A 14,233-nucleotide genomic window follows, 5' to 3' on the forward strand; every position below is an offset into this window, starting at 1 on the left:
AGTCAATTTTCAGAATATAACGGCTCTGGAAGATAGAATAGCTTAGAACATTTTCTCTATTTAGAAGTGTCACTACTTGGCAGTGCACTTTAGTAAAAGCTGAGCTTTGGGGCACCTTTAAGGTAAAGTATTGCCGGAGGCTAGAAGGGCTGTCAGTGAAGCCTGAAAACTTAAAAAACTCAAAACTAAAACCTGGTGCCATCAGATAGTATAAATGACAGAACACAAATGAAAAAGAATATTAGGGGTATCTTTATTCTAAGAAATTTCAACTTGCTGCTGCATTTAAGGGTTGGACTAGATGATCGTAGAGGTTTTTTCCAGCCTACGTGATTCCATAATTCTATGCTTTCCAGAGCAAGAGGTATGTCAAACTAAGCTGGCTCATAAATGAACAAGTACAAACTCAGGTTGCACCTGGGATTAGGGTGGATCTGTGCGCCTGTGTGAGCGTATGTCCAAGAGCTGTGAAGTTCAGCGGTGCCACACTAAGAACTAAGACAGGCACATTGTGTTTCAACCCCCTGTTTATATCTAGATTGCTTTGGTTGGCAGTGGAAGTTTTCTCCAGGGTATGAAAAGCAAATTCAGGAGGCAGGGACAAGACTTGTTCAGAGGGAGAGAGAGAACAGGAGCACAGCTGGTGCACCATATACTGGGACTGCACGCCACAGTACATGCAAGCTGTCCCCAAAACAGGGAGCTATCACGTGGAGGACATTGCCATCCCCCTCAGTATCACTGCTGTGGAAGAAGAGTGCTGTATTTGCAAAGAGCAAGCTTGGCACCTGGCTATGACCTGCAATTTAACACAGTGCCCTGAGAAGCGAGGGACTGCCACCCTCCTCCACGTCTCCTGCTAGATAATCTAGTCAACTCATTCCTCAAAACGCCAGCTCACATCGACTCATGCCCTGAACTGGGACCTCTGGGCTTTCCTGGGTAAAGCTCCGTGTGCTCTGCAGGATGCCCCTCTTGGAGCCTGGAAACTCCTTGACACAGGTCAGAAAAGAAAAACACTGTATGTTCCCATGCTGAATCTGGTGGAAAGTGCCTTCCCTGTTAGCATGCTTCTCTGTGCACAGTGGAGTACAGCCTGAATTATAACTCTGGGCTTTTCTGCTTGAATCTGACACATCTGTTTCGATGATGGAGAGACCAGCTCTCGGATAGAAATTAAATTTTTATGTCACATTTCACCAGCACACATTACACATGCAGTTACAAAATGAGCACAGACTACTTGCAACCCAGCTGGCTAACTGGCAACCACTGTGGCTGGTGGCTGTACCCAGGGAGGACATGTGGTGGCCTTTGTGTATATGACCCACCTCATCATCCTGCTACCCTTTGGTGTGATTTTGTGGGATCGGATGAGCAAATACGTGGAGGGGAAAGAAATGAATTTTGTTTGGGCACAATACAAAAGGAGGCTGCGCCATGCTCCTGTCTTTTTTTTTCTTTTTTCTTTTTTTTTTTTCTCTTCACTACAGTAAGCAGCAAGAAGATTTCAGACCCAGCTTTATTTTTCTGCAACTAAAAGGGCTCCTAGCAGTGTCAGTGGAAGCTGAAAAGATTTTCTCTCAGCTGTCTATATCGCCTACCATGTGTTTGTGAGCTCTTTGGTCAGAAGTAACCCTTTAGGAATTTTTTGTTCTCATTGTGCCTTGTACCCATAAGCTCACAGACCAACGGCACTCTAGTCAGAATACAAATACTAATGCAATGTGCCAATGATTACTTTTCACTGGAAAACATTGTCACATAATACAAATCTGCTTCAGGGGGTGAACTTCATCATTTTCACTTTGTGTCCTCACAGTGTACTAACACTTCTGAAGCTGCAGAACAAACTGCTACTCATGCAATGAACTCTTATCATGCTTATTGCCTACTTGGTCCACTTGCTCCAAGACGCAGGGCAATTAATATCAATTTTGTTAAATGCCAGATGCCAGTGGAGGTCCTGGTGAAATTAATATAATAAAAGAAGATTGACGATGATAATTTAAATAGGGTTTTCCCCCTCATTTGCTACAGCCAGTAACCTGAGAAAGCCTCAAAAAAAGATTAAAAAAAAAAAAAAGAAAAAAAAAAAAAGAAAAAAAAAAAAGAAAATGGATCCTGCAGCATTGTGATCCCCAGTTGTCAATGGAAGGATTTATCCATTCATTTGGTGAGGTGATTCTTCTCGAAATACCTCATGCTGTGAACCTTTTCTTTTAAAGAACATGAATAGCCGCAAACACATCACGGGCTCAAGTTAAAGAAGATCGAATACCTGTCGAGAAACTACACAAACTGCAAATGCGCCACTGTGTTTAACAGGGCAAAAGAAAGCTCTCGACCTGGTGCTGGATCGATGCTGCAGAGATTGACGTAGTTCTGCTTCCCTGCAAGACTGGGATCCCAGGTAACCTCACTGAGAATTAAGACGGTGACAGCCCTGATGGCTGCCTGAGATTAGGAATCGACTCTGCGACTGAGAAGAGCTACAATGGCTTTTACCTTGCTGGGAAATAGTAAGTTTCTCCAGAGCATGGATAAATCACAATTTAGCATTTAATTCCTGCCCAGAAGTCTGGGCAGCCAGTTTGTATGAAAAGACATTTATCAGTCTAAGTGAATGGATGTACAAAGGCTCGCGTGTCCCCCATCCTGTGCACAAAGGACAACCTGCAGCCTCTGAGCTTCTGCAGGTAGCGTGGTGAAAGGTAAAGGTGGCCTCCAGGAAGGTCTCACCACATTTCTGCTGCTGCCTTCGTCAAGGCCAACGCTGGATATGGGTTGTGATGAAGAGGCTACTGCAATGTAAAAAACCCTGGGTGTGCTAAGGTTGGCAATCCAGGGCTCTCCAAAATGCCGCTTTAACTTTTTTTTTTTTTTTCTTTTTTTCTTTTTATCGATTTGAGAGAAATTTGAGGGAGTTGAGTGCATTCCCAGAGCAAATTGAATCTATATTTCTTCACAGATACATGAGTCAGAGCATCTGAAATGTGTATTGCCAAATATAGTAATTGTGCTCCATCAAAAGATGGATGCAGGAGTGGAACTGCATAATTTCCAAAGCTTTGTTTTACTTATTTTTTTTTTCTGAGAAAATTATCGAAAGCACTCTTTTCCATCTTCTTTAGCAAGCAGCCCGATGAAGTAACAGTGAAGGTTTTGAGAGCGACGGCAGCGGGGCTCGCACCGTGGCTGACCCAGCTCTGCCGTAAGAGAGGACAAAGTCGGGTGAGAAGCGCAGCGCCCTGAAACTTTCCTCGCTTCACCTCAGAGAGGAGTTAACATTATTATCAGGGCACTCCGCCACACGGGCTGGGGAGCTCACCCCTCGCCTCCCTCTGCGCCTGGCAGGCACCAAGCCAGCAGCCCCAGCTTCGAGACCCGTCTTGAGGACGGCGAGCAAACTGTCCCAGTCCCATGTCCCAGTCCCATGTCCCACGTCCCATGTCCCATGTCCCGTGTCCCATGTCCCGTGTCCCGTGTCCCATGTCCCATGTCCCATGTCCCAGCCCCAGCCCCTCCACCCGCCGCCATTTTGTCCCGCCCTCCCCGCCTCCACCAGGGGGCGCCGCGGCCCCTCGAAATGGCGGCGGGGGGGGGTGGAGATGCGGAGGGGAGGGGGCGCAGGGGGGCTCGGCGCGGGGCGCGGCGCTCATTGGCTGTGGCCGGGCGGGCCGGGCGCGCGGCGCCGCTTCTTAAAGGGCGGCGCGGGCCGGCGGGCGCTTGGCGTGGCGCGGTGCGGGGCGGGTGCTGCCGGCGGGGCGCGGGCGAGATGAGCGAGGTGGGTGAGCGAGCGGCCGGAGGGGTCGGGTGCGGGGTGTGCGCGGCTGTGGGGGATGAAGCCCTACGTGAGTGAGCCTCCACAGGTGTCTGTGCGCCTTCAAGGCACGAAGCGGTGCAGTGCTTCATGCTTTGAAGGAGCATGTGCACTGCTGCGCGATAACTTAGCAAAAAAAAACCCAAAAAACCGTACTTTAAAAGGTGCGTTTATGGCTTTGCGTAGGGGCAGCGTGGGGAGTAAGTTGTGTGGGGTGATGGAGGAAAAATGCCCGGCTTGTAGCTGGTGCAAACTTTGTAAGTGTTGTCCTGGGGAGGGTTATAATTAAGGGGAAAAAATGCAAACAGTGCCAGGAGTGAAAGAACTGGTGGTGTGTTTGTAAATAAATAAGCTGAAAAATGTCATGCTTTTTTCCTTTCAGTAGAAGCATTCTTGGGGCAAACTAGTGTTTTTTCTTAAAAGTGTATTCAGGCAGGATGGCTACTTGACAGTCAGTGGATCAGATGCCTGGCAGAGGCAGCTAGCGGAATCCCAAATTCTCTAGTGCACCTTTCTGGGGGGGATCAGGAGAGATACCTACAATTACACCTTATCCAGCACCTATTTCTGGGGGCTAGCTCCTGCCCTAGGAGACCTGCTGCTTTAACAAATGGATATTCCTTTCCTAGCAACCTGCAGAAAGCAAAAAGCAATGCCAAGTAAGTTCAGGCTGTACTTACCGTGCAGATGTTACACTCGGTGTATTTTTAGGTAAGTGACTCGAAGAGTAAACCTGAGGCAGATGGAGAGCAGTGTGGCAGCGTGGTCTCCGGCTAAGAGATTTGTGAGGAGCAGCTTACCTTTTGGTCTGCAGGTCAGGCTAAATGGGGAACGTGGAGGAAATCCTCACTGTGCTTTTCTGCTGCTTGCAGAGATCAGAGAGTCCAGGTGTAATGCAGCACGCTTTCCGTGACCTCTCCTTGCTCCTGGCTGCATTTGAGTCAGCTGGATAGGGTTCATGCAGGAGGCTTTTAAAGTAACTATACTCTTGCCACTTCTGTTGGCTACTCCTTTAAGACAGCTTTTTGGGGAAAAAAAATATCTGAAGAGGAATGGTAGCGTGATGCTGCTGTGCTTGCTGCAACTGTGCAAGGCACAGTTAGGTTATGGTCCTGTGCCTGGCTGTATTTGCTCAGTGATTACCCTTTGATAATTCGAGTTATGTCGCTTCCTTTTGCAAGGTAAGTCCCAATAAACATCAAGATCACTGCTAATTCCAGCACAGGGGCTGTCTATTCATAATGCGCTTCCCAGTGCCTAACAGAATAGTATTCCCAGCACACCTCCAGAGCCAGAAATGATGTCTCTGGTGCAGCACTAAGCCCCATACAGATGACACTTAAGAGTGCAGTCAGTGTCTTCAGTCCTACCGTCACTGTCATTCAACAGATAACATTGGAGTGTTTATCGCCCACAGCTCCAGTGAAGAAAAGCTTCCTTGCTGTTGCTTGCCTGCCAGCTGTTAACTCAAAAGACCATTCTGTTTCCAAAGGGCAGGGGAAAGCAACTGGACTGGTCCAAACCACCTCAGTATGAAAGATTGCTTAAATACTGAGGCAAAAAAAGATCAGCAGAAGCTCCTTAGACATCTGTTTGCTGTATTTTGATGGGGGTTTTGGTGGATTTTGCTTGTAATGCTGTAACTGAAAAATATTTTGATTTTTCTCTGTCCTAATCTGTCAGAAAATCTGAGGACAGTGATTAAAAAGGGTTCCTCTGGAGCCATGGAAAGATTATCTGAAAGTGGTGCTGAGATGGTGAGAAGGTTTTTGCTTGTGCTAATAACTGTTAGGATTTGAGTGGAACTTAAAATGCAGTTGTAGAAGCCTCTGAAGGGAGCTTTCAGATCCCTTGGAAGTTACTTGCTGAGACTTTGCATGGTTTCTTATTTTACTGCCTCCAGCTAAATTAACTTATTTCCTGTTTATGGACGGTGATTACCAGTCTCCTGATGAAGAAAGATTAAAAAGCAGCTGTTAATCTGACTATAGTACTTTATTTTTTAGCAGCTAACTCCTTTCAGAACTGATGGAGAATTTTCTTCTACAGGAAAATAAAAACAACAACCACACTTGAACTTCATCTGCAGTTTGTCTGAATGTTTAAAATGCTCTGACTGCCGGGCAAAGCTCTGGCACTGTAAATAGTTCCAGGGAAGCTGAGGTATAAGGGCTTACCTAGTAATACTGTGCAAGTGTCCAAACATATTTAGTGCTAGATGCATCTTGGTGTGAACTGGAGATGGTTCACTTAGCTACATGGAAGCTTCTCAAACTTCAACACCTAAAAATGTATTTCAGTGCTTAATGAAGTAACTTGGAAAATCTGTCCTCAGATAACTGAGGAGCCTTTTCTCTAGGTCTGTAGGTGTTTTCCTTCATCTTTAATGAGCCTAGAGAGAACGGCAATGCTGTAAAATGTCAGCTACTGTCAGTGAGCATCTAGGAGACAGGTGCAGCACTTCCATTAAAGATCTCCGGTTGCTTAGGATGAACTGGTGCAAATGATCTTGGGTACTGGGTTGATAGAAGAATGTCGAATCACTATTCACAACCACCAGTGAGCGTCTAGACTCAACAGTGGCATTAGCTTGATTCACCTCAATGAATCCTGTCATCTTATCTGTGATTTTAATTATCTGATGATCTGGATATGATGCCTGGTCATGGTGACAGTGCCGCTCAAAAGAAGCATTTTTACAACTTCACACAAACATTTTTACAACGTTCATTGCCACACCTGCCTCCTTCACTGAATGACTCTGACTTCTGGAGTCGGATCTGGACTTGGGAAAGAGCACATGCAAGTGATATGGTGTTAACAGCCCTGGATGCTGTGCCTGTGGTTTAGGGATGAAGCGCATGTAATAAGACTGCCTTGTTGGATGAATTTATTTCCTGTTGATATTAAAGTGTTTCCTAAGAATTAAAGAGTTGCAGTGGTATTCTTGGGGCAGGGGCAGAGTTCAGCATTGATGTATCATCTGTGTGCCTAGCTTCAGGAGACCCATCCAGGAAAAATACCTAATCAGTGCATGCCCCAGGCACCCATGGCTTAGGGGAAGAACATGCCTTGGAAAAGCCTTACACAACCTGACAGAAGTGCTCTGCTGATTGCCAGGGTGCTGACATGCCCACCTGAGGCAGGGTTTGAGACAGCAACTCTGAATATCTGGGGAGCAGTCTCTCTACCAGAGAGCAGCAAGAATATTCCAGCTTGTCTTCTGGAGCAGACACCAAGCAATGGGGCATGTACAATTCACTGGGCACATGTAATGCGTAAGTCTCACTCTCTCTCAGCTGGGGACTTGATCCATGTGTAAATGCTTTTTTGTCACACTTTGAATACAGACAAGCCCAGCTTGTACATCTCCCTTGACGTGCAGCAAGCTCCTTCATGTTGTTTTACATTCCCTCTGGGCTCTTGAATTTTGCACCAAGTGCTGCGTTGTGTCCACCTCCTAAAGGATCACAAAGGGTGCGTGGTTGTGTGACCTGTGATGGGGACGTGCAGGGTATTTCTGGCTCATCAGTTGTCAGTTCAGATCTCATGGGATGTGCCTAATGGCTCACATCTGCAGCTCCAAGCACTTAATTTGTGTATTTTGGTGGTTGGATCACCTTCAGGTAGGTACCCAGGCAGTCAAATCAGCAAAGACGGAGGCATCACTGGAAACGCGATGTGCCATTACACAGGGGTCAAAGACTTCTTTGAAATCTGAGCTTCACCCACCTTTGGGGTGGGAAGAGGCACTTGCCACCAAGGCAGTTTCTGTGGCTGTCTTCAAAACTGGTGGTGTGGGCATGCCCCCAGTTTGGCGGAGCAGCATAAGGTGTCTGCTTCCTTCCAGGTTGAGGGAGAACCTGGAGTATGTTTCCATCCCTCCAGACAAGCACTCTCGCCAAGAGGCTGTTACAGAAGGAGAGGAATGTGGCCAAGAATGAAACGTGATCTTGAGGTCTCTTCCAACCTAGAGATTCTGTGATTCTGTGTGATTCTGTGAAACACTAGGCAGACGTGGAGGTTTCTGCCTGAAACTGTAGCTGGATCAGGTAGTTAAGTGGGAAAACTTCGTTGATTGCTCTCCTGGATGTGGCTTAATATATTCCATTGAAATGGTGGAAGACTTGTGGGGTCTTGGGTTTTGGGACCAGATGCATTTAAATACTGAAGTGAAGATTGTAGCACCAGTAATCCTGATAGCAGTAAATCCCCAAACTTGTTTGTAGGGGGACAGTATGCCATGTTAGTTAAAGCAGCTATTGTTCTCTTCTGAGGTGCTTGCAGTCCTGTGGGGTATCTGAGCAAGCCAGACTTCTGTGGTGTGTGTGGGAAGATGACACCCTTCTGTATGTATTTTTTTCAGATACTGAGGAGACCCCCAGCTGTTAAACTGCCAGCTTCATTGAGGGTATAACCACAACAGCTACACAGCTGCATAGCTCTGAAGCACAGCAAGAGCGCGGCAGGGTTGAGGAGGAAACTCTGCAGCTGTTGTAGGATGGGGGTGGGATAGGGAAGGCGCATGAACATCAGTTTTTAATTTTAGCTCAGATCTATTTATTAGCTGGGTGGTGAATTGCAGCTCAAGAGAGGAGGAAGAAGGGAGAACAATAAGTTTTTATCTGTCACTTTGCCCACTCCTTCCATCAGAGTGGATTCAGTGGGATAAGGCATTTTCTAAAATAGCACTTAGAAATGAGGTTGGAAGTTAATCTCCTTAATTTGGTGAAGCTGGCAGATGCACTCCTTAGAAAGAATCATGTTAGTATTCTTGCAATGTGTGTAATGCCAACAGATTAAAACAATGCTCTAATAAAGGACAGTTAGCTTTGGAAGCATGCTTCAGATCATATTTCCTTGTAAGAGTAACTTAAAAACTGCTGCATTTGTAGAATTGGAGAGCTCCATCCAGCACTTCAGCATGAAGATTAATAGAATATTGTTCCAGGCTGCAAAAGCATATTACTTTCTAGTCAGATGTCCCTAAATCTAATATATTGGCCAGCTTACAAGAATCATCTTCCAACAGTTTCTGCACTGGATCATGCTCATGATGACCCCGTGTCATATGGTAGTAGGCCACCACTGTCCCTGCGGAAGCTAACTGCTATCAAAGCTTGCTGGATATTTCATTACTGACTTTAATAAAATACTTCATTTCCAGGCCAATGTTTGCTATTGTCTGTCTTGCTTTTTTTTTTTCTTTTTTTGTTTTCTTAGAGATGACTTGGAAGATGTCTCATTGTTTACAGGTTTTCTCTTCTCTATAACTACACTACCAAAGAACTTGTAATAGAGTGGCTAGACCTAGACACAGGGTATGCAAATCACGAGACACCCACTTCTTGGCTGAAGAGGACTGGGAGAAGGCTGTGTGCATCACAGGAAAGCTATGCCTTCCTTCATCCTGTCAGTTGCAACAGAGCCTTAAAATTGCAGAGCCATGTAGCACTTAAAAGGATCCTACGCCTTGCAGAGAATAATGAGGATGAGTAACAGCCTACTTTTTCTAAGAAAAGGTGTTCCATGTTTTTCTCAGTTGTTTGGACACTGGTTTAACAAAAATAGACATGCTAAATAAACAGAAACCAGGTAAAAATAACTAACATCTTTCTTCCCTTCTACTTTTAATAGTGACAATTATTCATTATTTCTCTTATGGAAACTGATGCAAGAGAGATCATACAGCCTACTTGTCTTGTGTTAGGAAAATGAATGGCAACCTTCATGGAGTAAGGTCAGAGCAAGTAACTACAAAAGAACTGCAATTACAAAACTTGTTTTTAATGACAGGAGTTGGGGGGTGTCACAGTTTATCCCCACTCCATGTCCCTAGCCTGATCCCGGGGGGAGGTCTCCATGTGGGGAATCTGTGCAAGTATCACCTAGGCCACGTTCAGCTGGTGCTTTCTCATCTGCTCCATTCATAACCATGGCATACAGCCTCATTTATGCACCAACATGGAACTCGGAGGAAAAAGCACAACTTTAGTCAGAAGTGAAAATTGTCTGCCTACATGCCTTGAATGCTAGTTACAGCTGAATTGTCTTTCCTCTTGAAAAGTATTGTTTTACAGACACTGAGCATTCCCACGTTACCACCTTAGTATGCAGTGCATGAAACGTGACCCGGAGCAGAGGTGTAGCTGGTACTGTGAGTACAGTGACAGCAGGCAGAATGGTGCTGGGGATCTATTGTTAAAGCTGAAAGTAAAAAATAAAGGGGAGGGGGGCAAAAATGCTGTTAAAGGTGTTTCCTTCTGACTTCAGAGATTCCCAGATTAGAGACAGCAAACGGGTGAGGAGGGTTGTGCTGGGTCATCGGATAGGGAGAGAGCGCTAGCTATGGCAAAGTGTGTGCAAGCAATTGTGTATTTAGTGTCACAAACAGGGTCTTGGTGCCCAAGTGCCTGGTGGAGAGGAGGTGCAAGCTGCTTTGTTACCGCCCTTATTTGCTGCTCTTATGCTGGCTGGTTTTATTCTAGCTGCAGCATGGAGCCAGCTGCCTGATAGTGCCAGCAGGACCAGGAAAATGCAGTAGCAGAACCAGATATAGGGAAACAAATGTTCAGGCTATAATGGCCTAAACTCAAAGGCTGTATGCTGTTGGGTGTGTGAGCAGGGGTATGTTATGTGTAGGATCACCACACAACACAGCTGTCCTAAAAATGGAGAAGAGTGAAGACCTGCAGGGATCCTGGCTAGCTGTATGCTGATGTAGATGCATTCGTAGGGATTTTAGGTGCCTTCTGTCATCACCAGAAAAGGTGCAGTTCAGAAACACCCAAGTAAATGCTGACCAGACCTATCCATAGAAACAGGACAGCTCTCAGGGCAGTGTTGTGCTTGAGTTTGTTAATCTTGCCAACAGTTAGTAGGCTCTGTCCAAGTGAATTTGTGAGACAGCTGAAAAGTTCCAGCATCTCACACGAGAAGCAGCATTTGATAGAAAGTGCCTTAGTTTTATAGGGGGTGGAAGAGTAATTTCAGGGAAATTAGGGACCTGCACAGCTTCAAAACCCCTGGAGAGAGCACTGGAAAGCAGACAGTACCTGCTGCTGGTACTGCCTGGGGATGCTTTTCATCTGCATCTACCCCAAGACATCCAAAATAAGTTTTCCAAGATAGCAGATATCATGGCCATTAATCTGCCTTGACGGTGCTTTGTTCTCTACAAATCTAACACTAGAGGGATTACCAAGCACTGAGACTGGAGTTGGTGGCATTCTGACTACAGAAGATAAATTTCAAGGAAAAGATTATCAAGATCATGATAAGTAACTCCTAAGTTGGTGCAGGTGTACGATGGGTATAAAGTAGATGAGAAAAAGCTGAATAGATCTGAAGGCATCTTTGATTCCTTGAGGATTTTAGTGAGATTGGACCTTTTCCTAATAACATGCAGGATATGAAGGAAGACCGGTGATTTCTGAGGATCTTTTTATAGATAGAGTAATATTTTCCCACAAAAAGTTTATCCTTAGTGGATTAGCGTTTCCAAGCCAGATGTATTCAGCTGATTCAAGTCTGACCAGACCTACTACCCACATACTGCTTTACATGACCAGCTCTACAAAGAAGCAGTGTGTGTTTCAGCAAAGCCCTCAGTAAGCTCTAGGGTGAAGCTGTGTTGAAGAGAGGAAGGAGTGTCCTCTTCTGCTAGAAGGTGGGGGCACCGGGCTTTGGATGTGCAAGGTAGGCTTATATTTAGAAGGGACTCACCACTAAATCAGACAAGGTGAGAGTAGACGTCAGGAGGTAGCTGCAGTGCTATCTTGTGAGGGAGAGAGGTTGGCTTGAGATAAGCCAAAATGTTTAACACCTAGCTAAATGTGAAAACGTGACAGGGATCAAGTCCAAGTTTCGGGTGGAGCAGTAGGGGACAGGTACAGAGACAGAAAAACAATTCTTATAAAGATCACAAGCATGCCTTTCATCTGATTTCCCATGCTTTTTATTCTCTACTTCTAATGGTATAAGTAATGAGACTACTGCTGTCTCTACCTTCCCACTGCAGCAAATATGCTTCTCTTTTAAATCCCAATGATTAAACTATTTTTAGTTTAAATTACTGAATATTCTGCATATTGAATTTTAAAGCAGAATTTCAACACTAGTTGAAATACTCTGTACCATGTCTTTTATTAGAGCTTGAGATACTGTGTGATGTTCAGGAAAGAAATCTGAGCAACACTGAAAGCCAATTCCTTGAATTCCTAACATGTATTAGTGCAATGTGAGGTGAAGGGAGATAGAAGATGGAAACTGCTACAAATTAGGCTAGGCAGACAGCTTTCTGGAAATGGTGGAAAAATAAAACATGAAGCTTCATAGCTACTCCATACGTATCACTACTCCACTCAGATCTGACAGATAACTCAGCAATAGAAAAGAGAGCAAGCACATTGTTGGCTTGGCACACTTTTGAAATGCATGTGCCAGCACACGTGTGCTGCAGTTTAAGCAGGTCAGCCAAATGCCTAAGGCAGGCCAACTTCATGCCGATTTTAATTGTCCAGTCAGACGTGGCTAGCTATCACTTCAGCTCATTTCCCAAGCGATGGGACAGCACTGGCATCCAAGCCAAGCCAAAGGAAGCTCTCACGTAAGATTGCAGGAGTTGGTGCAGTGATTTCTTAGTTCTGCCTTGTATTGCTTGCTTTGGCTTAAAGCTTGGTGCACTTGGTGCACATCCTGGAGCTGGGCTTATGACACAGATCTACAGATGCAAAAACATAGTTAGCTAAGTATCTAGCAGTAATAGTGTGAAATGCAAAAAAATAAATTTTGCAAATCTCAATTCTAACTATCTTTTGTGGTCATGTCATGTAAGACTTAAATTAATAGACGTTTTTGTCAGACTGCAGTGTGTCAGACAGCGCAAAGCTGGATCTAAATGAGTGTTGTAATCTGCTTTCTGCACGAAACTTCTCTAAGGAATGTATTTTCTATCTAGTCACAGGATGTGTCTGTTAGGATATTAACAATGAGTGCATGGCTTTATTTCCTGGAGGAGCACATTAAAGTCCTCTTTTTAATGTCTTTGCATGATCGGTTGTCATGTCTTTGTGTTAGTAAGGTGAAAACGTCTAGTTGGGTAACATTGTTCTTCCACTTCATATGCAAGGCACAAAGTGCAGAATGGACCTTGGTACATAATGGGGGACTGATGATGGAGTGACAGATAACTATTTGGGGTGGAGAAAATGCAAATTTTCATTGAACTTGCATTGGAAGTAACAGTACTGCAGAGGGGGTGTGTTTGAAACAATGTGGTGGGGAAGCTTTTGGTGAATCTGTCTGGCCAGATTTGAAAAAGTGGATGTGAGCCAGCAATATGCACTTGCAGTCCAGAAAGCCAACTGTATCCTGGGCTGCATCAAAAGCAGCGTGGCCAGCAGGGCAAGGGAAGGGATTCTGCCCCTCTGCTCTGCCCTCATGAGACCCCACTCGGAGCAGGTGAGTACAGTTGGGGCCCCGGCACAAGAAGGTCATGGACCTCTTGGAACAAGTCCAGAGGAGGGCCATGAGGATGATCAGAGGGCTGGGGCACCTCTCCTGTGAAGACAGGCTGAGGGAGTTGGGGTTGTTCATCCTGGAGAAGAGAAGGCTCCGGGGAGACCTTACAGCAGCCTTCCAGTACCTAAAGGGGGCCTGTAGGAAAGCTGAGGAGGGACTCTTTATCAGGGAGTGCAATGACAGAACAAGGAGTAATGTCATTAAACTAGAAGAGGGTAGGCTTGCGTTAGATATTAGGAAGCAATTCTTCGCTCAGAGGCTGGTGAGGCACTGGCACAGGCTGCCCAGAGGAGCTGTGGATGCCCTGTCCCTGGAGGTGTTGAAGGCCAGGCTGGATGGGGCTTTGGGAAACCTGATCCAGTGGAAGGTGTTCCTGCCCATGGCAGGGGGACTGGAACTGGGTGATCCTTAAGGTCCCTTCCTACCCAAATCATCCTGTGGTTCGGTGATTTCCCCTGGACTCATTCCAAGGTTAGGGCACTACAGGAGCTGGAGAACATTTAGTCCTGGAGCAGATGAGCTTGGGAACTACCTACAGCTACACTGAAAATTGCTTTCTTAATTTCTCTGCTGCTATTAATAATGAAGCTGATAGTAGCATCAATTTCACTGAGCAGATGCAGGGTCATGGGAACTTCTGATATGTGGAAATCCTGATTTTCCAGCCAGCTCTTGGACAGAGCTAGTGATCTAGGTTTTTTTTTTCTTTTTTTTTTTTTTCTGCTTTCTGTGGATGAACACGTATGATTGCTGTCCCTGACGCTTGGCAATCAAAGTGACCTTGTGCATCACCCTGTTCGTTCTCCTTCTTAGTGCGGTGGGTTTATTTCTAATCACTTGGCTGCTGTTTAGGCTCATGGTGCCAAGGCAGCTTTGTTCTGAGCTGTA

At 45.5% G+C, this 14,233-nt stretch overlaps 1 protein-coding gene across 1 annotated transcript in view; it reads left to right on the top strand.

Annotated features, from left to right (window-relative positions):
• The first annotated feature begins 3,661 nt into the window (after positions 1-3,661).
• PCP4 (Purkinje cell protein 4) overlaps positions 3,662-14,233 on the top strand; it is a 55,310-nt gene continuing 44,738 nt past the window's right edge. The window contains exon 1 of the mRNA XM_027449087.3: positions 3,662-3,787. Coding sequence (XP_027304888.1) covers positions 3,779-3,787 — 9 coding nt within the window. The 5' untranslated portion in view covers positions 3,662-3,778. The remainder of the gene's footprint in view (positions 3,788-14,233) is intronic.

This window comes from Anas platyrhynchos, chromosome 1, assembly GCF_047663525.1.
Source record: "Anas platyrhynchos isolate ZD024472 breed Pekin duck chromosome 1, IASCAAS_PekinDuck_T2T, whole genome shotgun sequence".
Lineage (NCBI taxonomy): Eukaryota > Metazoa > Chordata > Aves > Anseriformes > Anatidae > Anas > Anas platyrhynchos.